The following is a 21,869-nucleotide window of genomic DNA, read 5'->3' on the forward strand; positions in this document are numbered from 1 at the left end:
ATAGTAGGCTCATTATTTTTATTCTGTGTTTTTTTGCTTCTAAACTCTGTAAGGAAGCAAAACAAACATTTGTTTCATAAAATATTAGTATTAGTTAAATTTATGCAGAATTGTATGTGCAAGTTAAAAATATTAGAAATATAAATAATTTATGCGATGGAGCAAGAAAAATAAATGTGGAAATTCTACACTAGAACAACAGCGTTAATTTATTAACTTAATAACAATTACACAAATTACTACGAACTTAAACAATGTGTACATTGAATTTGTTTTAATTTTTAAATTGTAAATTTTATGCAAATTTATTGTAAATCAGTTGCGCATTGGTCGGTTTGAGTCACCAGATGGAGCCAGTGTCCATATCAAACTCACTGAGGCGTCTACAAATACTGCCTGACCGGTTTCCCACGGTTGTCTTACATTGTTATAAATAATAATACAATTAAATCATAATATTATGCTTCCATTATGAATTATCAGTGTATTTATTGAGAGTTCGAGGTTTATTAAGATTCACGGTGGCTTAAAAGCAGTCCTCTATAAAGTGCTTGAGTTTATTTTATTCGCGTTTATTTTACATTATAAGTTAAAATAGCTATATTAGACAACACGTGGGTATAGTAAGTGAAGCCAAGCTAATTTTCAGTCAGGCGCGTGCTGGTCAGGCTCGTGGGGTCTTATGTAAGGAGCGCGCTCCTGCGGCGGAGCGTCATTCGGCGGCGGTCTCGAGATGACAGGAGTGTTTTTAGTCTAATTTATCATGGTATTTAATGTCACGTCATGAGTTAATGTTGACATAAAGTTTGATTTTAATCGTAATCATCGACTGAGGAGGAAGCGGAAGAGCACGGAATATCGCCCCGTGATCGGTTATTGATCATCATGCCCCCCATCGAGAGTGACGCGGGACGCGCGCGGATCCGATCAAAGATCGAAGAGCTGATCGATTCTCATCAAGTACTGGTGTTCAGCAAGAGCTACTGTCCCTACTGCGTCAAGGTGAGGAACACGAGAGGAGTGTGTTTAGAGATCATCATTACATCCTCCTCAGAGACACAACTAACGTTAACGTTCAGAGGAGTTTGTTGTTGTCATGTCAATACATTGATTGGAGCTAAGAAACAAACAGTGGAAAACATTTGTAAAAAATAAATATATTTATATTTTCTTTGTATAGGACTCCACGACTAAAGTTATTAAAAAAAAAAAATACACTAACGTTAGCGGTCAAAAGTTTGGGATCAGTAAGACCTTGTTTTTTAGAAACAAGTCTGTTCTGCATTTTATTTGATCCAAAACAAATTAAAAACTGTAATTTTGCAAAATGTTATTACAATATGAAATCATGGTGGCTTTTTTAATAGCCTTTTAATATAATTTATTTCTGTGATGAATGACTTCCCCAACTCAATCCGAGCAGCTGAGTCCTTCTCTATCTTCAAGAATCGGCTTAAAACCCATCTCTTCCATCTTTATTTGACCCTCGAACTTTAACACTCACTAAAATACCATGCTACGTGTACTGTGTTAACCTAACTGAGACTTGTTCTAGCACTTATATATCATTGCTCTTTTTGTTGTTTTTGATTGCTTCCTCTGTCCTTATCTGTAAGTCGCTTTGGATAAAAGCATCTGCTAAATGAATAAATGTAATTTAAATGATGCAATGCTGAATTTCCATCATCATTGCTAAAGTATGAAGTATCATATGATCCTTAAATCTTTTTTTGGAAATTGCGATACCTTTTTTTCTGGACTCTTTGATGAAAAAAGAAAAAAAAAGAAAACGCATTGACTCAAAATATAAGTCTTCTCTAACAATATAAATCTTTGCTATCACTTCTTAACAATTTAACACATCCTTTCTGAATAAGAAAGAACAAAAATTTACTGACCCCAAACTTTTGAACTGTAGTGTATATTGTTACATATTGATTTACATTTTAAATCAATGCACTTCTTTTAAACTTTTTTTCCCCCCATCAAAAAAAATCCTTATAAAAAGTATCACCAGTTCTAAAAAGAAACCTGATTAACATGAAGATTGAAGACATGTATGAAAGTTATGCCCAGTTTCGTTTAAATAATGTCATATTCACATTCAAAACCCATTACATTTTTCTAAGAAGATTTTTTACGACGAACAATTAGAAAATTAGCCAGATTTAAATGATAATTACAAAACCTTGACATATCTAAATGTGATCAATATCAATCTCAGTCATATTTAAAGCGCAAGGAGAGGAAGTGTTTATGATCAAACCTCCTGAAAAGGCCCTGAATGTGCTCTGTACACGATATTAATCTGCGGAGGCAGAAATTCCCTAAAATATAATATTCAGAAATCTGTATCTGGGTCCTAGGAAAATATGATTATGTGATCATGTGAAGTTGTGTTTCTGTTGTTTTAAAACATTTTATTTCAAAATAACAATTGCTGGATTATTATTATTATTATTTTTCCCTAATAATTCCATACTTTTATGTTATTGTTTGTTAAACTTATTTCTTATTCTCTTTTTTGTTTTGTTTCATTGTTTTATGTTATAAAGTGCTTTGAGTTTCATGTACAAATTAGAATTATTTGTGTTTGCATGTTTTTAGACATGGAAATTTAACTTTATATTTAAAGATTAAAATGTGCACTATTTTTTTTCTTTCATCATCTTAATGGCTGGTATTAAATTGGCAGTGAAGAACTTGCAAAAATTACTTGTCATTGTCAGGTTCATTAAACATGCGTTTATATTCTGTGGCATGACATAACTATAAATGTTTATTTGATCGTTCATGTGATCGGCTAAAGACATAATCAGTTTGAATTAAAATGAAGTCTAGCGGTGTGAGAGATAATTTGAAGAAAATGCGTCTTTTGTGTTCAGAGTAATCAATAGTAATTGTAAGCAGAATGATGAATATGATGTGCATGTGTAGAAAAATAAACCAGCAGGTTGTGAATGATCAGGACAAGTATCTGTAGATAACCCTAGTTTCATCACAACCTTAATGATTTTACTCCTGCAGTTTTGCGTACACTGATCTGAATGTCTTGAGCACATCACGCTCCATGAACTTAAAGTTTGGTTTCTGTTGCTCAAGTACTTCAGAAGCTTTCTGTCAGATACTGATGACATGTCTTTGAAGAGCTGTAATGGATGTTTTTTCTGCTACAGCACTACTAAATGATTGAAGACTTGTTCTCTTGTTTCTTTATTTCCAGGTGAAGGAGCTCTTTAAAGAGCTGAATGTCAAGTGTAATGCAGTAGAGCTGGATCTGATGGGTAAGAGCACAATAACTTTTTATTTTTTTGCATATCAGAGGAACAATCAAATCTGCTTTTCTTCTAATGAGTGAAATGAAATGCATGCAGGCGTTCTGTTCCTCAGCTGATGGGAATAACAGCAGATTATTTCAGTATCTGTATTTTCACCATATCATGTACCTGGTGTCGGAGCTTGTTGATGTGAATCTTTATTTTTTAATTTGCAGGGAAAATCAGTTTTAAAATAGCTTTAGTTTCAATTTAAAATTATTCAAGATTTAAAAACTAAAATCAGAGGGTTAAAAAAAAAAAGCTTTTTTTTAAAATATATTTTGAAGGTAAAACATGCACTTTTATGTGCTGCTCTTCCTGATATGAAAGCTTACTCATTATGCCTGTTATGTGCATGTGTTTCCACTTCAGCTAATATTATGTAACGTTCATGTTTAAGCGTATTGAGCTGAAATACTCTTGCTGTGGTCTCTGAACATTGTGCTGAAGATCTTAAGTTAGTGTTTAAGTGTTGGCCGTGACGGACGAGCTGCTGAGTCACTCCAACTTCAGCATTACTAACATCTGAAATCATCTTCCTCTTCTTGCTTTCATTCACTCCTCCGTCCCCTCCTTCATGTCTCGCGCTCTCTTTATCTCTCTGTACATGCACAGCTGTTCATCTCAGGATAGTAGCATGACCCTTGATCGTGGATTCTCTGGCGAACAGCTTTAAAGCTGATTAGCTGCTGCTGTTCTGTCTGGAGCCAGACATTGCTTTCAGAAGCAGGCGAGCAGTGCCAGATCTGAACCTGATTGGTTTATTGGAGAGCTGCCCATGTGGTGTAGATGTGAAACGTGAGCGGTGAGACCACGACTGATCTGATCGTGTCTGATGTGTTTCAGAGGATGGGACCAACTATCAGGACTTGCTGCACGAGATGACGGGGCAGAAAACCGTCCCCAACGTCTTCATCAACAAGAAACACATCGGAGGCTGTGACAACACCATGAAGGTGCGGATTCATCCGACTGATCTCTGCATGTCAGGCCCTGTGAAATCAGTTTGTTTTTGTTGTTTACATTTTTTTTTATGAGTAAATTATATTTTATTAATCAAAAAACATGTCTAAAATCATGGAACATAACATTTAACGTCAATTTATTAAGAAAGCAATACGCATCAAATTGTCAGCTAGATATTGTTGTAATATCCAATCAGGTCTTAGGTGAATCCCAGCCATAATAATAACAGTAGTGACAAACTAAGATCCTTAAATCTGACGTTGTTTAAAATCTCTCACACACAAATTTTCAATCACATGCTGACACGTGAGATATTTCAGAGTTAAACCGACACATTTTAGAATGAAACCGAAAGTCCTGCCCTAAATGTTTTTTTTAGGCACTTTCTTAAAAATGTCTTAATTGAACCATGATCCTGTGTGTGAAACCAGTCCTTGATCTTCTACTACAACAATCATGAAAGGGTGTGTGAGGGTGAGGCTTTTACAGAACATCATCATCTCAGTCACGCATTGCTCATGACCATTTTAATTTTTTATTTTTAAACAAAAGGTAAATTAATAAAATTGTAATGCTTTCTTTTGATAACCAAAACATTTAAATACACAACAGAATTTCTGAGGGGGAAAAACAATCATAAGGCTATGGTAAGAGCAAATAAATGCATAAATAAAGTAGAATAATTAGACATGCTAAAACGCATGAGAAATCAAAACATGAGAAAAAAAATTAAATTTTTTGTTAAACCTTTAATAATAATAATAAATCTGTAAAAATGTATTTTTTATACATTTTGTCTTTCAAGATCTAATATGTAGATGCTTTAAACATATATATAAAAAAAACATTACAATTATTTTTTTAAATAATTAAATATTAATAATAAAACTGGTGTGTCAAGTAGTTTTTAAATAAGTAGCTTGAAAAAGCAAAGAGTGGTTTCAGTGTGTAACTGCAGGGCTTCAGTGATTAGTTTTTTTTAATTATTTAATGCTTTTTCAACCCTTATATCAAATCATTTTTAAACTTGTTCTCAACAGGCCTGTAGCCATCTAGGGATCTTAACCTTAGTAACCTTTAAATTAGCAGACTCAAATCCTAAAATGATTAAGAGCAACTTCTCACACTATTTTAGTGTGTTTGTTTGTAGCCCCCATTAGAACACAGAGTTCTGCTCCCAGGATGCACTTAACCTGCTGTTTGCCACATTGCATTCAGAGCACTTTTTTATGAGGAGTTTTCCTCTGGAAACTTATTGACTGGTTTATTTGAGTATCTGTAAGTTATCTGTATTTGTATTGTGTGATCTTCCGTGCTGTTTCTATCACTAATGCATCTGTCTGTAGATCTGTCAGCTCTTTCAGTGAAAGGCCTTTAGTAATCGAGCTGAATGATGCTGAAGCGCCTCTTCACGATGTCTCTCATCAGCATAGTGTTCATGCTCCTGCTGATGATGGGTTTGTTGTTGTGGTAACAGGCTCACAGAGATGGTGACCTGCAGAAGCTGCTGGGAGAAAGCAGCGAGGCGTACGAGTATGATCTGATCGTCATCGGAGGTGGTTCTGGAGGTCTGGCCTGCTCAAAGGTGAGTTACATTACACTGAGGAGGAGATCAGTCATTTGTGATGCTGTTTAAACAGTGTGTGTGTGTGTGTGTGTGTGTGTGTGTGTGTGTATCCAGGTCAGTCGAGCCACTTTGTCATCTCAGATGCTTAAGTTGCATGAATCTGTTTTAGGCCATGGTGTTATTGCAATTATAAGATGTTTATATATGTTTTAGCTTATGACTTGCAAGAAGTTGAATATAAATTTAGGTAAAAATTTACTTGAGGCACTTCCACAAAGATGATTTTTTTTTTTTTTTTTTTACTTTTTTTTTTTTTGAATGCAATACCTAGTAATTAAACAGGAATACTTTTATGTACAAATATATTTGTATATCTTATACAGATTTTTTTTTTTTTTTTGTATGAATTTTTTTTATATACATATATAATTTGGTAACTACATAAATAATTTCTTGGATGTTTTAGTTTTTAAATGATTCACAGAAATTAATCAAATAACGCTAATGACACTTTTTTTTTTTTTTTTTTTTTTTTTTAGTAAACTAAATGTCAAACTAAACATATACAGGTGCATGTACTGCATATGTTGTTATCAAAGTCATCAAAAATACTTAAGAAATACTTATACTGATAGTGCATGTAAAACCTGATATAGACATGGAAAAATTAATTTAGCCAAACTATAGCAACCTTTAACGCACGAGGAGTTCTGTGGGTTTTGCACATGAATCTGATTTTAACGCTCCCCCTTCCTGTCCAAACAGGAAGCGGCTGCCTTGGGGAAGAAGGTCATGGTTCTGGATTATGTTGTTCCCACACCGAAGGGCACATCCTGGGGTAAGAACACCGCAATCAAAACCATGCAAGTATAATCCAAACTGAGGTCTAATAAGATGATAATAAGAGGTCTCCGTGCAGGTCTGGGTGGCACGTGTGTGAACGTGGGCTGTATTCCCAAGAAACTGATGCATCAGACGGCTCTGCTGGGGACCGCCTTGGAGGACGCACGCAAGTTCGGCTGGGAGTTCAGTGATCAGGGTGAGTCCTAGATTCAGCACGGATGAACTGACGAGCTTATCTTTATAAAATATCTTTTAATTAAAGTTGTTGATTTGAGTCGTCCGAATGCACAGGACGTTCGTTCATTGTTACAAAATTCAGTGTGTTGCAAAGCTATTGCTTTCAAGATCTTCCCTTTCTTGGTTTTAAAGTAGATTTCTGTCTTCTGTTTTCACCCACGTTCTCCTCAAATGTTGGCTTTGTATTAAAGTGAGTCACAGCTGGGAGACGATGAGGAGCGCGGTGAATAACTACATCGGTTCACTGAACTGGGGCTACAGGGTTTCCCTACGAGACAAAAACGTCAATTACGTCAACGCCTACGCTGAGTTTGTGGAGCCGCACAAGATCAAGGCAAGTGTGTTCAGTTCCCAGCATGCATACAGTTCAGATGAAAGAAACGGGGGGAAAAAAAGAGGTCCAGGTGCATTGTGAACGCGACTGGAATCTCTTCTGTCTTAGAACATATGAGTTAGATTTTATTTTTAGAGATAACTCTGTTGTAAAGAGTAATTCATTCCTTCATTTGGCAAATCATGCCTTGCATTGCACATCAGTTTGCCAAAACCTGCAGTCGTCTCACCTTTTGTTTGCTCTTCCCAACAGGCCACAAACAAGCGCGGTAAAGAGATGTTCTACACTGCTGCTAAGTTTGTGCTGGCGACGGGAGAGAGACCTCGTTATCTGGGCGTCCCAGGAGACCGAGAGTACTGCATCACCAGGTGAGATCAGATAAACACCGCTGGACCTCCAGGGGCCTGGCTGATTTATTTACAGGATTAACTGATCTAAAGCTGATTCATTCTCAGTCACCAAGGGAAGGAAAGCGTGTTGAATAAGTCTTCATTCAGCTTTTGTCTGATAAGGAAGTGTTTGGCAAGACTCAGTATATTGATTTTTCTCTTAGGCAGTGTTTATGATGTTTAACTGTACGTCTGAACTTTTGTCTATATTTGAGGATTTGATTTGTGTCCTCCTCACTGGTTGTGTTTGTTCTTCGCAGCGATGACCTGTTCTCGTTGCCCTACTGTCCCGGGAAGACTCTGGTCATCGGGGCGTCGTATGTGGCTCTGGAGTGCGGGGGGTTTCTGGCCGGTTTGGGGCTGGACGTGACCATCATGGTGCGCTCCATTCTCCTGCGAGGATTCGATCAGGACATGGCCAACCGTGCGGGAGATCACATGGAGACACACGGGGTCAAATTCCTCAGGAAGTTTGTTCCTACCAAGGTTGGTGCATGTGTGCTGTTAAACATTACTGAAATATGAAATGAAGCTTTATCTGTCGCAGCTGTGGTTAAGATCACGGCCTCTTTGCTCAGATCATGTTGGTGATAAACGATCATTATTGTTCTCTACAGATCGAGCAGCTGGAAGCTGGAAGTCCAGGTCGACTTAAAGTGACGGCCAAATCAACCGAGAGTGATGAAGTCTTTGAAGGGGAATACAACACTGTGAGTGTCATTTCTGTTGCCAAAAAGTGGAATTCCTTTCAGTGCAGCCGGGTTTATCTTGTTTGCTATCTTTGGCTGTGTTTCAAAACTGTAGAGCTGTTCTGAAGCAGACCTGAAAACAGCTCTGCACATATAGACGTCTTGATGGGAAATACAGGAGACTCCTGTCTCAAATATACTCACATTAGCTTGCACAAATATTGGGAAAAGAGAAATAAATGTGTATACAAACACAAAGTTTGGGGATCGGTGGAATGTTTATGAGCGGAGTCTCTTTTGATCACCAAAGCTGCGTTTATTTGATTAAACAAAATATCATATTTTGAAATAATCTGACAAGTTAAAATATCAGTTTTCTGTGTGAATCTGTGTTAAAGTGTAATGTATTTCTGTGATGCTCCGCTGTATTTTCAGCATCATTCCTCCAGTCTTCAGTGTCACATGATCTTCAGAAATCAGAATAATATGATCATTTACTGCTCAAGAAACATTTCTGTTTAAAAAGAATCCTGAAAAATGAATCCGTTTCCACACAATTGTGATGAATAGAAAGTTCAAAAGAGCAGCATTTATTTGAAATGGAAATCCTTTCTATCATTATAAATGTCTTTACTGGCACTTATGAATAATTTAATGCATTCTTGACAAGTAAATAATTTCTCTTTCAAAAAAAAAAAAAATATTTACATTTTTTTTTTTCTCAACATTTGAAGGCCCCTGTCATTAATTGGTTCTTCATACATTTATTTTTAAGACTTTTAAGCCTAGTGTTTTTGTGTTCGAAGCCCATATTAAAGCATGAGGTCTTCATTTAAAAAGAAAAGAGTTCACATCCTCTTTTCATACTTTTTACATTCACTTTGGTGAAATGAAGACGAAGAATGTTCACTGTGTTAGTGGATCATGTCATGCACTTGGAAAAAAAAAGATTTCAAAGCAGTCATGTCATGTATTCTTCTTAAAGCATCAATTATTCAACACAAACCTTTCTTTGAGTGGTACTAAACTCCTCTGGCTGCTCTTAGATCCACTAAACAATGCTTTGCTCATTATTATGATTATTATTATGTGTTGTTTTCTCTGTAACTAGGGGAGGAGTCTGTGGTAATCAGCACTGTCACATTCCTTCAGTGTCTCTAACGCTGCTGTGTCTCTCAGGTGTTGATCGCAGTCGGTCGAGACGCCTGCACAGGAAAGATCGGTCTGGACAAAGCTGGAGTTAAAGTCAATGCCAAGTACGTCTGGTTTATTCTTCTAGTCCCTCCCTCCGTGTTGTTGTGTTCGCTCTGAGAGGGCGGGCTCCGGAGAGTCACGGTGAATCAGCAGAACTGACTCTGGGAACTGAGAAGTGCGTCCAGCGTCTGACCAGAGCACACATGAACTGTGTTAATACAGAGCACTGGGGCAGCATGACTTCAGCTGAATATTTTACCATTGACAGATGTGCTGAAGTGAGCTGTGTGTGGTTTGAGGCCGTCTGAATTCTCAAGAAGAATCATGTGATTCCATATGACCCACACAAATATGCAAGTGATGCATGGCTCTGTTATGGTTCCTCTGTATGAAATACTCCCTGAGCATTTATGATTTGAGATGCTGATTTAGTGTTAGTGTTTCTAACTGTACATTGAGAAGTCACTGTGCATTAGTTACAGTAACACTCAGTTTTCTCAGATTGCAGAAGTGAGCTGAAGTTGATGTAATGTGGCTGTTATATTATAAAGCATTTTTCGTTTCATTTTTCTACAGCATACTTGAAGGGGTTTATTTGGGCTTTAGACAAATACTGTGAATGCAGCAGCAGCATATTTATGTTGAATTGCACCACTCATATTTGTTAAATGAAATCATAGCCTTTTGAAGTTAATAGCAATTCTTATTTTTTTTTTTTTACTTTTTTTCTAAAATAAGACGTTTAAAAAAATCATTTCAGATATTTAAGACTGTTTATGAAATGTTTAAGTACTGAATTATGGACGCAGAAAATTTTTAGTGCATTTAAAGAATCTTTCATAGAGTTCTGCTCAATCTTGGCTTTCTGCACAAGGTCAGTAATTTTAAATATCACACCAAAATTAGACTTTTTTTTTTTAAATGATCTCGCACTTCGTAAGACTGAGGGATTTTAAAGCTCAGTTCAGGGCCTGATTTTTGACACTGTCTGCTTGATGACTTTTTCAGTGAAAAAACACTGATGCAAATGCTTTGGTGCATTATGAGGAAAAATAAGTTGTAGGATATGTTCCTGCTGCTCGCATAAATGACAGACATTTCACAACCAAATAATCCATTGTGAAGGGAATGGGAAGTAACCTGGTTCAGAACCAAGTGCTGTCCTAAAACTAACACTACCTGTTCCTCTGTCCAGGAACGGGAAGATCCCGGTGAACGATGAGGAGCAGACCAGCGTTCCTCACATCTATGCCATTGGAGACATCCTGGAGGGGAAGTGGGAGCTGACTCCTGTGGCCATTCAGGCCGGGAAGCTTCTGGCTCGCCGACTGTTCGCTGGAGCGTCTCTGAAGGTCTGACACAGTCACTATTCCTGCCATTCCCATTAGATCTCTGTGTTATAAATGTAGCGTAAGCTCTGTAAAAAGCAGTTGCTTTGCTGTGATCTCACCGTTCCTGTCTCCCTCTCTGTGTGCGTGTTTCAGTGTGATTATGTGAACGTTCCCACCACCGTCTTCACTCCGATGGAGTACGGCAGCTGTGGTTATCCCGAGGAGAAGGCCGTCGAGATCTACGGCCAGGAGAACCTCGAGGTGTGCGTTTGCAGACAGACTGGAAATATTAATGACCTGCTCTGATGATGACTGTGGTTTAGTGATGTTCTGGTGATTGTGTTTGTCTCTGCAGATCTATCACAGTCTTTTCTGGCCTCTGGAGTTCACCGTTCCCGGCCGGGACAACAACCGGTGCTACGCCAAGATCATCTGCAATAAACTGGACAACGTAAGACATGCATAACCTCCACCATCCTGTGTGTGTGTGTGTGTGAGATCTAATGCCATCTGTTGGCTTGCATGATGCATATTTAGAAAATGCAGTGAATTTGGTTTTAAATCATGTACTAGTTCGTTTCAGAAGCTCATTTCTAGCAGGCAGTGACTGATTTCTATTAAGACATGTGTTGTATGAATGATTTGCATTTGATTGGATGCTACGCTCCCTGTCCTGGACCTTCAGGAGTATTAGCTGCTGTCTGTCTGTCTGTCTGTGCAGGATCGTGTGATCGGCTTCCACTATCTGGGTCCTAACGCTGGAGAGGTCACTCAGGGCTTCGGAGCCGCCATGAAATGTGGAATCACCAAAGACCAGCTGGACAACACCATCGGGATTCACCCGACGTGTGCCGAGGTGCGTTCCTGCCGCCATATATTACTGATATCTCATGCTCGTAGTGTTTTGAGTATAACATGTTCTCCCCCTCACTCTTTTCCAGATCTTCACCACCATGGAGGTCACCAAGAGCTCGGGCGGAGACATCACTCAGTCGGGCTGCTGAGGTTAAACCCTGCTCGTTTAACAGGCTGTCAGGACTAGTTTAATCTGGTTTATTCTAGTGATTTATCCATCTCCTCCTGGTCTCTTGATATAATCTCAGGTCATCAGAAAGCTTTTGTCTCACTGTTGTTCCTCATAAATGTCACCCTTTACAAACCATGTGATCGTTTCGCTGGAAGAGTGCACGTTGTGGGCGGAGCCTGGGAGCAGCAGTAAGAGGCGGGGCTTCACTTGTTAAGAGACCAGTGATTGGAGGAGATGATGATGATTGACAGCCTGTTAGACAGCGGGGTTACTCTGCTTTAACTGATTGTCCGAGTCAGAAATGTCCCAGATGTGTCTGTGCTTTACACTATTTTTATTTTATTTTTCTTGCACATGCACGTTTGGTGCTCTGTGACGTTTTAACCCTTTCCCTACGCTCAGTGGCGGGTTACGACTGATGTTTTCTGCACTTGGACTTTAAAGTGATAAACACTTATCGACTACACTGATCTTTGGCCTTTGGCTCACGAGGGCCACATACTACTTTCATTTCTTTTGGTTTAGGAGTCTATTTTTCTATATTTAATAGTATTTTGTCATCAGCTGCTCTGCAGGGCGTTATCTTTCCACCTCAGGATCATATTAAGACAGATTACACTTCCTTCTGTCATGATTTTCTGATGTAGTGACGAATAACTGAGACGTGATCGAAGCGCGAACCAAAAGCAGCGTATGTAGATTTAAACGAAGAACAAGAAGCACTTAGAAATATAAATAATGTGTATGTTCATATTTTTATAAATATGTCGCTGCATTACATGTATGAAGGTTTCATTCAAATATAAATGCATGTTTGTTTGAGTTTTGCTGTTTATTTGCTCTGTGGATTATTTTCTCCTTTCCTCTATCATTCACTCTCTTCTGCTTTCTAAGGATTGTGGGTCAAAGTTATTTTACTGTCACTCAGCGCCTGATGAATGTACAATATTTCCATAGTATCTGTTCAGATTCTGTTCATGAACTTTAATAAACTATGTACACTACTTTAATTTGTGCAGTAATGAATCTCATTATCACTGTTTAACTATAACATTAATGTGTTCTGCTGCTCGACAGGGAAAGCAGTGCAATAAAAAGAAGCCCAATGCTAGAATATGATGGACTTTTGTGTAGTGTTTAATGAGTTACTGCAATATATAAATTGTTTCCAGAGTATTAATTTATCAGCAACATTAAAAAGCAGCTTCGATAAGATTTACCAGGGTTTCCGCGGGGTCTTAAATGAAGTTGTATGAGATTTAAGTGCCTAGAAAGTCTTTATTAGGTTTCAAGAGGTCTTAAATTTGGGGTTGAAAAGTGCAGAATTGCGATTATGGCTGAATGTGATGATTAAAATAGTTATGATTGTATTAATAAACACGAGTGCTGCACATTTGTTCTGCTGTTATCAGGGAAACTGAAATTCTTCCAAACGCTCCACCTGCTGCAATGAAAGAGCATTTTTAATAAAACTTTTGTTCTGAGTTCAGAACGATGTAAAAATCCACCCAAGTTTTTACCCTGCACACACTTTAAATGTGTGAACCGGTGGATCGATAAGAAGACAATGCATTATAAAAATCTAGACATAGGTGTGTGCAATATATATGCTCTGCGATAAAATTGTAAAATTTTCTAAAGCAAGCATGATTACAAATGTAATATTGATTTTATACAACAGTTAAATAAACAAGTGGTTAATATTAAGAGATTATGGTTTAGACACCATATTTACTGTTTTTCCTCTACTTCAACAACAAATAATAAATGAAATCATTTTAATGAATCAACCGTTTAAATGATTCGGTTCAGTCGTAATGACTCTCTTATTAACACTGACAGTGACTTTTAAATTAACATTTAAGGTCTCTTCATTTTTTTTTTATTTTTTTTTTATAATTTCAAACATCAGTTTTCAATATTTTATGTTTAAAGTATCAAACCATTATTTATGCCTTTATAACTGCAGGTTAAATTATTTAATGTCCCTCATGGCTGCATTAAACCGTGTGTAAATGAATCTAAATGACTCTTCTAATGCAGCTTCTGTGTTTCCTCTGCAAAGATCAATTCTGTTGATGCTGATTTAATTTGTTTGGTAAAAACCCAAATGCAAGAATCTGACTTAAAAGATGTGCACGTGTTTAGAAAAAAAATTACTTAAAGGTAAAAATACCCATAAAACCTGCTGAAAATTATTCATTTCTATCACTGCTGTTCACTGTGGTCCTTAAGATACCAGCACAACAACACACAGCAAAATATCATCTAATTATCATTATCCATAAAGTCCCAGAATATTTTGGAGATATCTTTTTTTTTTTTTAGCAATATCGCTAATTAATTTTATTTAATTGATATAAAACTGTATTGATAATAATTGTTTAAATTAATATATTCATTAATACTTTTGACTTCAAAGGCTAAAATGTAAAGTTTATCATTTTATAAAAAGCTTTGTTTTTGTGAAAACTTGTATCTGAACTGTAAATTATGCTTTTTACAGTAATTGTATGGTATTTTATATGGTACTATAGACATTGCCCTACCTCGCTCATATAGTATTAACTGTATATGTTCAGATCTTAAAAAGGTCTTAACAAGTTTTTAATTTGAGCTTATACATCCTACAGAAACCCCGTTTATTGAAAATAAAGATAGTGTCATTAAATTAACTTCATGTAACATTCCTGTAAGTCTTTCTAGAGTCTCTAATTTTTAAAGTAGGTTTACTTGCGGCTTTTGTGAGAGTCTCAGACTCCAGTTTCCATCTCACCCTGCTGCTTTAAGATATTTTTAGATGATTGTATTAGGAATGAGATAAATAGAGTTCAGAAACACTGACAGTAAATGGATCCGCGCAGAGAGGCAGGAGCTGATTGGCTGAAATTACGTTATAAACAGGAAAGGTCTAAAGCTTTATTTCCTCTAAAATCAATCAGTTGTTATGGACAGAACAATACTGGGCCACTACTAATGCAGGGTGTTCACTTCCTAGTGTTCTCTTGATTCAGTGCATGTATCAGACTATAGCTGAATTCAGTTCAGACAGCTCGTCCTTTTGATGAGCTCAGATGAATATTTATATTCACACACACACACACACAGTGGTGAATAAAACCTTCAATTCCTGGACAGCACACCTGCTCCTGTGAAGTGCAGCGCATTCATCTGAGACAAAGAGAGTAGAGACCGAATGATGAGAAAGTGCCTCATGTCCATGCATTTCATTGAGTGAGTGAATAACACAGACTAATGGATCAAACACGCCTGTGTGTGTGTGTGTGTGTGTGTGTGTGTGTGTGTGTGTGTGAAGGAGAGAGTTACAGGTGTCTCTTTCTGTTTGATCTGATATAATGCTGTTCTTATTCAGCTGGCTGGGAACTGATTTGTAGAAGTTTTCTTTAAAAATACATATATGTGTAGTTTAAAATACATTGGTTTCTAAACTGAATTAATGAAGAGAAGCAACCTCATATCAATATAAATCATGTGTAATGTGATTGGTGTCAGACGTGTGTAAATACTGTGGTTGTGAAACGAAGGTGATTCAGCGGTGAGTGAGTTCTCCTGACATCATGTGTCTGAGAAACCTCATTAACTGAGGGATCAATACACACTCGGTCACAGTGAGTTGGCACTTTAGTTAAACTTGTTATAAACCTTATACCATTAAGATTTGAGATCATGATTTTAATAATAGATTGGGAAAAGAAAAGAGAAACTTAAAATATAGGATACTACTAGTTTAAAAAAGACTTTTATCAAGCTGTTTGTAACTATGATAGTGATTTAAAGGTTAACCATTTCACATATTTATCTATGTATTAATTATGCATTTAATTTTTTTGGGGGATAAAATTCCTATCTTCCCATTAGTAATAAGGTATATATATATATATATATATATATATATATATATATATATATATATATATATATACAATTCTGTGAAAATCTTATTTAAATATCAAAGACATTGTACGTTGTGTTCGTTTCAGGACATGGATTGCACATTAACTTCATATCTTCAGAACATTTCTCAAGAGCTAGGAAAGAAAATAAATTCCTCTTAATCCAAACCAAACACAGAATGTGAGTAAATCCTCAACAGGAGAAAACCCGCATTGAAGATGGACCTGATGCACCTCCTGCTGGACAACAGCGGCATTACACACCACACACGCTGAGGCTTATTTTATTATTATTATTATTATTATTATTATTATTATTATTATTATTATTATTATTATTATTATTATTATTTAATTCATGGTTTATTTAATTATTACAATGTGTTTCATCATTATTATTATTATTGTATTATTATATATATTTATTTATCTGCTTATTATATTTGATTTTTAAAATAATGTTAATCATGAAAAACTTATTTGAAGCAGTTTTTCCCTTTTTTATAATACATTTAGTATATACATTTAGTATATATATATATATATATATATATATATATATATATATATATATATATATATATATATATATATATTATTATTATTATTATTATTATTATTATTATTATTATTATTATTATTATTATTAATTTATTTCTTGTCCAGAAAGAGCGTCTATATGAAACTGCTACAGAATCCACTGTTTTATGATACATTTTTTTTATAAATTAATGCAAGCTAGGTGAGAGAATAAAACTGCATTTAGCGGAGCGCCGCCTGTCGGTCTGATGTGTGTCGCACATGACGAGGCTTCATCGGCTTTTCCTCTGGATTGCTTTCTAATGTTAAACTGACTTCCGGTTAATGTCATTTTTAGCGAATAATTTCGCCCGTTCAGAGTCACGTGAGCTGTGCAGAGCAGAGTTATCAATGATCAGTTTAATAAAATGATCAGATGATCAGGTTTAATCTCTGTCAGGATTTTTGGGGAAGTTGCGGCCTAATGGTTAGAGGGTTGGACTCCCAATCGAAGGGTTGTGGGTTCTAGTCTCAAATTTTAATAAGTATTAATTACTTATTTGGTACTTGGTTCAAACCTAATTTAAAAAACAAATTTCAACTGCTTTTCTCACATTTATGCATTTATTTTTTTATGGGCTCATATTAATTCACATACAGACTACAAGTGCTTTTATAAGTTTATTTTTAATAATTCACACAGCAGGCCTATTTTGGTAACCTGTGAAAATATGAAACAATAATAGATAAAAAAAATCTATAAAAGCACTTTTCAGCATACGTTCCAGCAACTTGATGCTAAAAGCAATCACGTCTATGTTATATATACAGTAATTAGAGGTCACTGAGGTCACTCTCTTAGAAAGGTACACAAGCTTCTCTGAGAAATTTCACTTTAAAAGGACAGTTCATCCTAAAAATGTAAATTCAGTCACCACTTACAAGCCTGTTAGAGACATTCAAGTGTATTTAGCATCAAAGATGTGAGATCTGCACTGAATAACAGCTTGTTGCATTCAAAGTATTATTCATGTATTTGGGTCTGTTCCTCACAGAAAGTGGCTGTATGACTTCCAAGAACATGGAATATAGTGCATGATATTTTTGATAATTGCATAAGATATTTCATCTCTTAAGACATGAATGACATCATCACAGATGGCATGCATCGGCCCGTGGTGTATGGGATCGGTACAGCGAAGCTCTTTCATTGTGAAGAGACTTCAGCACGAATGTGATATGAATTGACTATAACGATAAAAAAGTACAGGGTGCAAAACGATTAAAAAACTGTAAATAGACACATTTTTCATGTCTACACCAGTTTCACACAGCAACAGCTGCTTTTTTCTAGGTTTGCATAATTTGTCCAAAAATTCTGTGATTAAATATCAATGTTTTATTCCTGGCATCTAGCTGCTGTCTTATTTGCTCATTAAATATTAATTTTGGGAGCTGTAAATACAGTATGTTGTGATCCTTTGAGGAGGAATAAAAGTATTACAACATGGTGTTTTGTTTATTTAAACCTTTATATGTTTATAACAATGAATGTAAACTATTAAATAAACTCTAAGCTAAATATATTCAACACTTTCAAGGGTCCACAATCGGACTGATGGAAATTAGTGCAAGCAGAAAACAAGACTATATACAGTATGGCTATTCTTTAAAGTGCATAGAAGGATTCAGTGTGTGTTTTCGTTTTTTCATGTTAATTTGTTAATTATTTAAGTGGATTTTTTTTAGTGTAGGCATATTTATTTATTTTTTATTTTTTTAGTTATATTATTTTATCCCCCTAAGTGCTGATGGGGTGGGACTTGTTTGTATTTTTAATGGGTCACAGACACTCATCCATTCTACTGTTATTTTATTTTCATACTAATTTAATATTTTAATCTTATCTGTTAATGTTCAGATAATGAGCAGTTGTTGTTGGTCAGGAAAATTAATGAGTAGGCTACTTATAATTCATTCTATAATCACCTGATTAATTTTATCCACAGTTATAATACTTATCTGTTCATTTTTGCATGTATATAATATACTCAAGTAGCAAGCAAGTGATTCCATTCCATCCATCCATCCATCATCTTCCCCTTATCCGGCGCCGGGTCGCCTTATTGAAAAGAGGGACCACCAACCCGGTCTGCCAGTCCAGAGTAGAGATCGACCGATATGGGTTTTTCTATAGCCGATGCCGTTGCCGATGTTTAGAGGTCAGGGTCAGCCGATGGCCGATATGTGCTGCCGATTTTTAGGGCCGATATCTTGAAGTTTTCCCCTTCATTTTTCATGCTAAAATGTCGCACTAATAATAAGTGGATGCACAACATTTAACTTATCATCATTTATTGAGCACTGACTTGAACCATCTCTCGAATCTTAATTTTGTGCACTGCACGGTATTAAAATAAAAAAAAAAATTATCCAAAGTAAACAAAACAAATTAATAAACTGACCAAGTATTAAATTATATATGTCAATCATTTACATAAAAGTTTTAGAGCATTTATCAAGTAGAATATTTCAAGTTTGTTGGAACATAAATGTAAACACATTTAAAATACATTTAAATAAATACAATTTTAGAAATAAAAATCAATTAAACTGAAAAATATAAAAAATAAATATATAAAAAATAAATAATAGTAGTGCTGCAAACACACTAGCAACCAGCAACATTTGTGTTTGGTATAAATGACACAGAACATCTAAAGTTCATTCTAATTTCAAAATTACATCCCAGTCTGTTCATTATTAAATAAAAAGTACAGTCAACCAAACATATAAAAGGTTACACTGGTCAGTTTAAATAGACCGTAGTATACCAGTTCACTCTGCTCTTATTTATGCCAAGTACGTTTTTGCTCATGTGAAGAGGATGATATTTTCCGTCTAGTTTACATTAAAAAAATAAAAAATATATTATAGTTTAACATTCAGATACATTATGAATGTGGAAACATTTGGATATGTGCAGAACGAGACCTGAGCAATAACCTCCAAATACATCTAGTTAAAGAGCCAGTAAGATGAAAATTCTAAGCTTCCTATCTCTGTTTATAAGTCCTGTACAATAGGTTTAAATCCATCCAAGGTTAAAAACACTTTGTTAAAATATCATTTTAAATGCCCAAACGGTTCGCGCGAAGCTGTTCAAAAGATTCAGTTTCCTTAAACCCCACCTTTCAGAAGCATACTGTGTTCTGATTGGTCAACTGACATAGTTTTGATTGGTTGTTCCGCACACAACTTCACGGTAAACAATGCGTTAGCATCTTTTTGGGGTGAATTATGTATTATTCCTCTTACCGCGAAGCAAACAGTAAAATAAAAAACTTGAACAGTCTCGCTGCTTTTTCTTCTTCGTGGGTGTATTCAAGCCGCGCGCTTCAGTTTAAATCTGAATAGCGTGTTCAGCACGGGGGCGTGGTCACATTAGATATAATGAAAGGAGACGTGAAAAACGGACATCGCGTTGTTTTCATATGGATTACTTTATCACAGAATGATATGTAAAGTACACATGTCAAGCTTTCTATAGATATCTCTCTCATGTCTCTTCGTTGAGTATTCACGGAGTTACACTTCATTTTAATGACGTGTTTGTAAATGAAGATCAGCAGTGCAGAGAAAGGCTGCAGACAGCACACATACTGATAAGACGCTCGGGAGAAAACAAACACATAACTTCATAATCATACTTCGCGTTGTTATTCGGAGATGCTTGTTGGTCTAAATAAAGTTGGTAATGAACCCTCTTTTATGGCCAAATGCTTTGAAAGTCCCGCCTTGTACTCACGAGATTAGAAAAGCAGTCATCAGTGAAATGTTGTGAACACAACAAAAGTGATTTGTTGTACTGCTCTGGTATTGTGGTAAAAATGAATTTTAGCCATTGGTTCTTCTGATCTTCATTCTTTGGCAGTGAAAATAAAACAAACTTGCCTTTACAATTAAAAACACACTGTGTCCTCGACATGATGCTCTCACACCAACCAGAGCGTCTGTGTGGGGGGGGGGGGGGGCAGGTCAGAGCTAAGACGGTAGGCAGAGATTATTATGCAAAGTGTTCCTAGTGACGTACATAGAGATGGGCAAAAGATTTGAAATCTATAACGACTCGTTTCAGCGATTCAGAGTCGACTCCTTACTTTAGAAGCCAATAACTTTATAAATCGTGTACTTTTTGGTTTAATTACTTTGCACATTGTTTACACCGATGGAAAGCTACATCATACACTGTAATACAGGTAATTTTTGATTTCCCATCTGTGTGGCTCTTTAAACCCGCACTCGCCCGTCCTCGTATGGATCAGATCATTTTTTCAGATCAGTAAAAAGAAAAAAAGGTCAAGACAAATAAACATACGTTTTGTCTTTTTTTAATTAACATTAAATTATTCAATTAAAATATATGAAATCAACTTAAAGTGCACATGGCATAATGTCTTCTTTCTAACATAATAGCCGGACTTCTCATCTTCCAGACTGCTGAAGTGAGTTTTCGTCACAGAGCTCTCCGTCTCCCTGGACGTCCACCTGTCTGTCCACCTGTCTGTCGTGAGTGCTACAGAGGATGCTCGGGATAGTTCATCCATAACTTTTTTTCTTCTCCTGTTCATAAAGATCTGGCACAAACCTCTTTCCTTCATCATTATATCTGACAGGGAAGCCAAAATGCGCGGAGCGTTCAAGCTCCTTCGTTCCTTCGCTCGCATGACCACTGAGTGGGTAGCCTACTGAACATGCGCAAATCAATCCGCGGGTCATGTTTGTGCCGAACCGAAGATATTGATCCGAACGGATCACGGATCAATGATGATCCGTTGCACCACTACTATAGTGTCATTTGAAAACATTGCAGTTGTGTTTTAAAATAAAACAACGAGCACCATGAAACCATTTAAAGAAGAGCATTCAGCGGTCTCCTTGACGTGAAACAGTCAACAAAGTAACATGATCTCCAACGTATGGTGCGCTCTCTTCATTTTATCAAATTATCATAATCACATCTATTCATTTTACAGTCCTGCTAGTAGCATTTTATTCAGACTAAAAGCCCTTTAATTCGGACGAGAAAGCTTTTTTTCCAAGTTGTTTTTGCACATAATAATAATACCACTGCAGACGCATTTTGCAGCATTAATTGATCGTTAATTTAAACGAGGATCGATCATTGAAATTATCGAATATTGGCATCCCTAAATACAAATGAGTTGGATGGAAAAATGGTTATTGTCTGCATCAAACCATGCTTCCGAACAAATGTGATTCACCGTTCTGTGCAGCTCCAGGACAGCTGTCTCTCCGAGCATGGTGCTGTCTGTGAGCGGGGCGAGTAACGGAGCCCTCAATCACGCTGCAGTGTTTGTGAGAGCTGACAACTTCTCCACCCCATTTACAGAGTGAAATTCTCTGACTACCTTTATCTCCCAGGGCAGTTGTTGAATCTTCCAAAAGTTTTGTCTTGGGGTGCTTCACATGCAGTGGCAGCAGCAGCACTTTCCACAGCGCCAATAACACGGGGCTGCCC

The 21,869-nt window shown here is 36.3% G+C and overlaps 1 protein-coding gene across 1 annotated transcript; it reads left to right on the plus strand.

Annotated features, from left to right (window-relative positions):
- The first annotated feature begins 635 nt into the window (after positions 1–635).
- Positions 636–12,904, plus strand: LOC128015279 (thioredoxin reductase 1, cytoplasmic). Its single transcript, XM_052598986.1, has 16 exons — positions 636–1,002; positions 3,224–3,284; positions 4,164–4,273; positions 5,761–5,868; positions 6,616–6,688; positions 6,770–6,889; positions 7,122–7,264; positions 7,517–7,632; positions 7,914–8,139; positions 8,271–8,363; positions 9,522–9,598; positions 10,732–10,888; positions 11,021–11,128; positions 11,223–11,318; positions 11,589–11,723; positions 11,809–12,904. The coding sequence occupies exons 1-16, from the start codon at positions 886–888 to the stop codon at positions 11,869–11,871; spliced, it is 1,803 nt and encodes a 600-aa protein (XP_052454946.1). The 5' UTR covers positions 636–885; the 3' UTR covers positions 11,872–12,904.
- The last annotated feature ends 8,965 nt before the right edge of the window (positions 12,905–21,869 follow it).

Source organism: Carassius gibelio, chromosome A6, assembly GCF_023724105.1.
Source record: "Carassius gibelio isolate Cgi1373 ecotype wild population from Czech Republic chromosome A6, carGib1.2-hapl.c, whole genome shotgun sequence".
Lineage (NCBI taxonomy): Eukaryota > Metazoa > Chordata > Actinopteri > Cypriniformes > Cyprinidae > Carassius > Carassius gibelio.

Excerpts from the sequence above, each read along its gene's own strand:
- LOC128015279 (XM_052598986.1), top strand. The coding sequence starts at position 886 with ATGCCCCCCATCGAGAGTGACGCGGGACGCGCGCGGATCCGATCAAAG. Across the intron at positions 4,274-5,760 it reads GCTGTGACAACACCATGAAG|GCTCACAGAGATGGTGACCT; the intron begins GTGCGGATTCAT and ends TTGTGGTAACAG. Across the intron at positions 11,319-11,588 it reads TCTGCAATAAACTGGACAAC|GATCGTGTGATCGGCTTCCA; the intron begins GTAAGACATGCA and ends CTGTCTGTGCAG.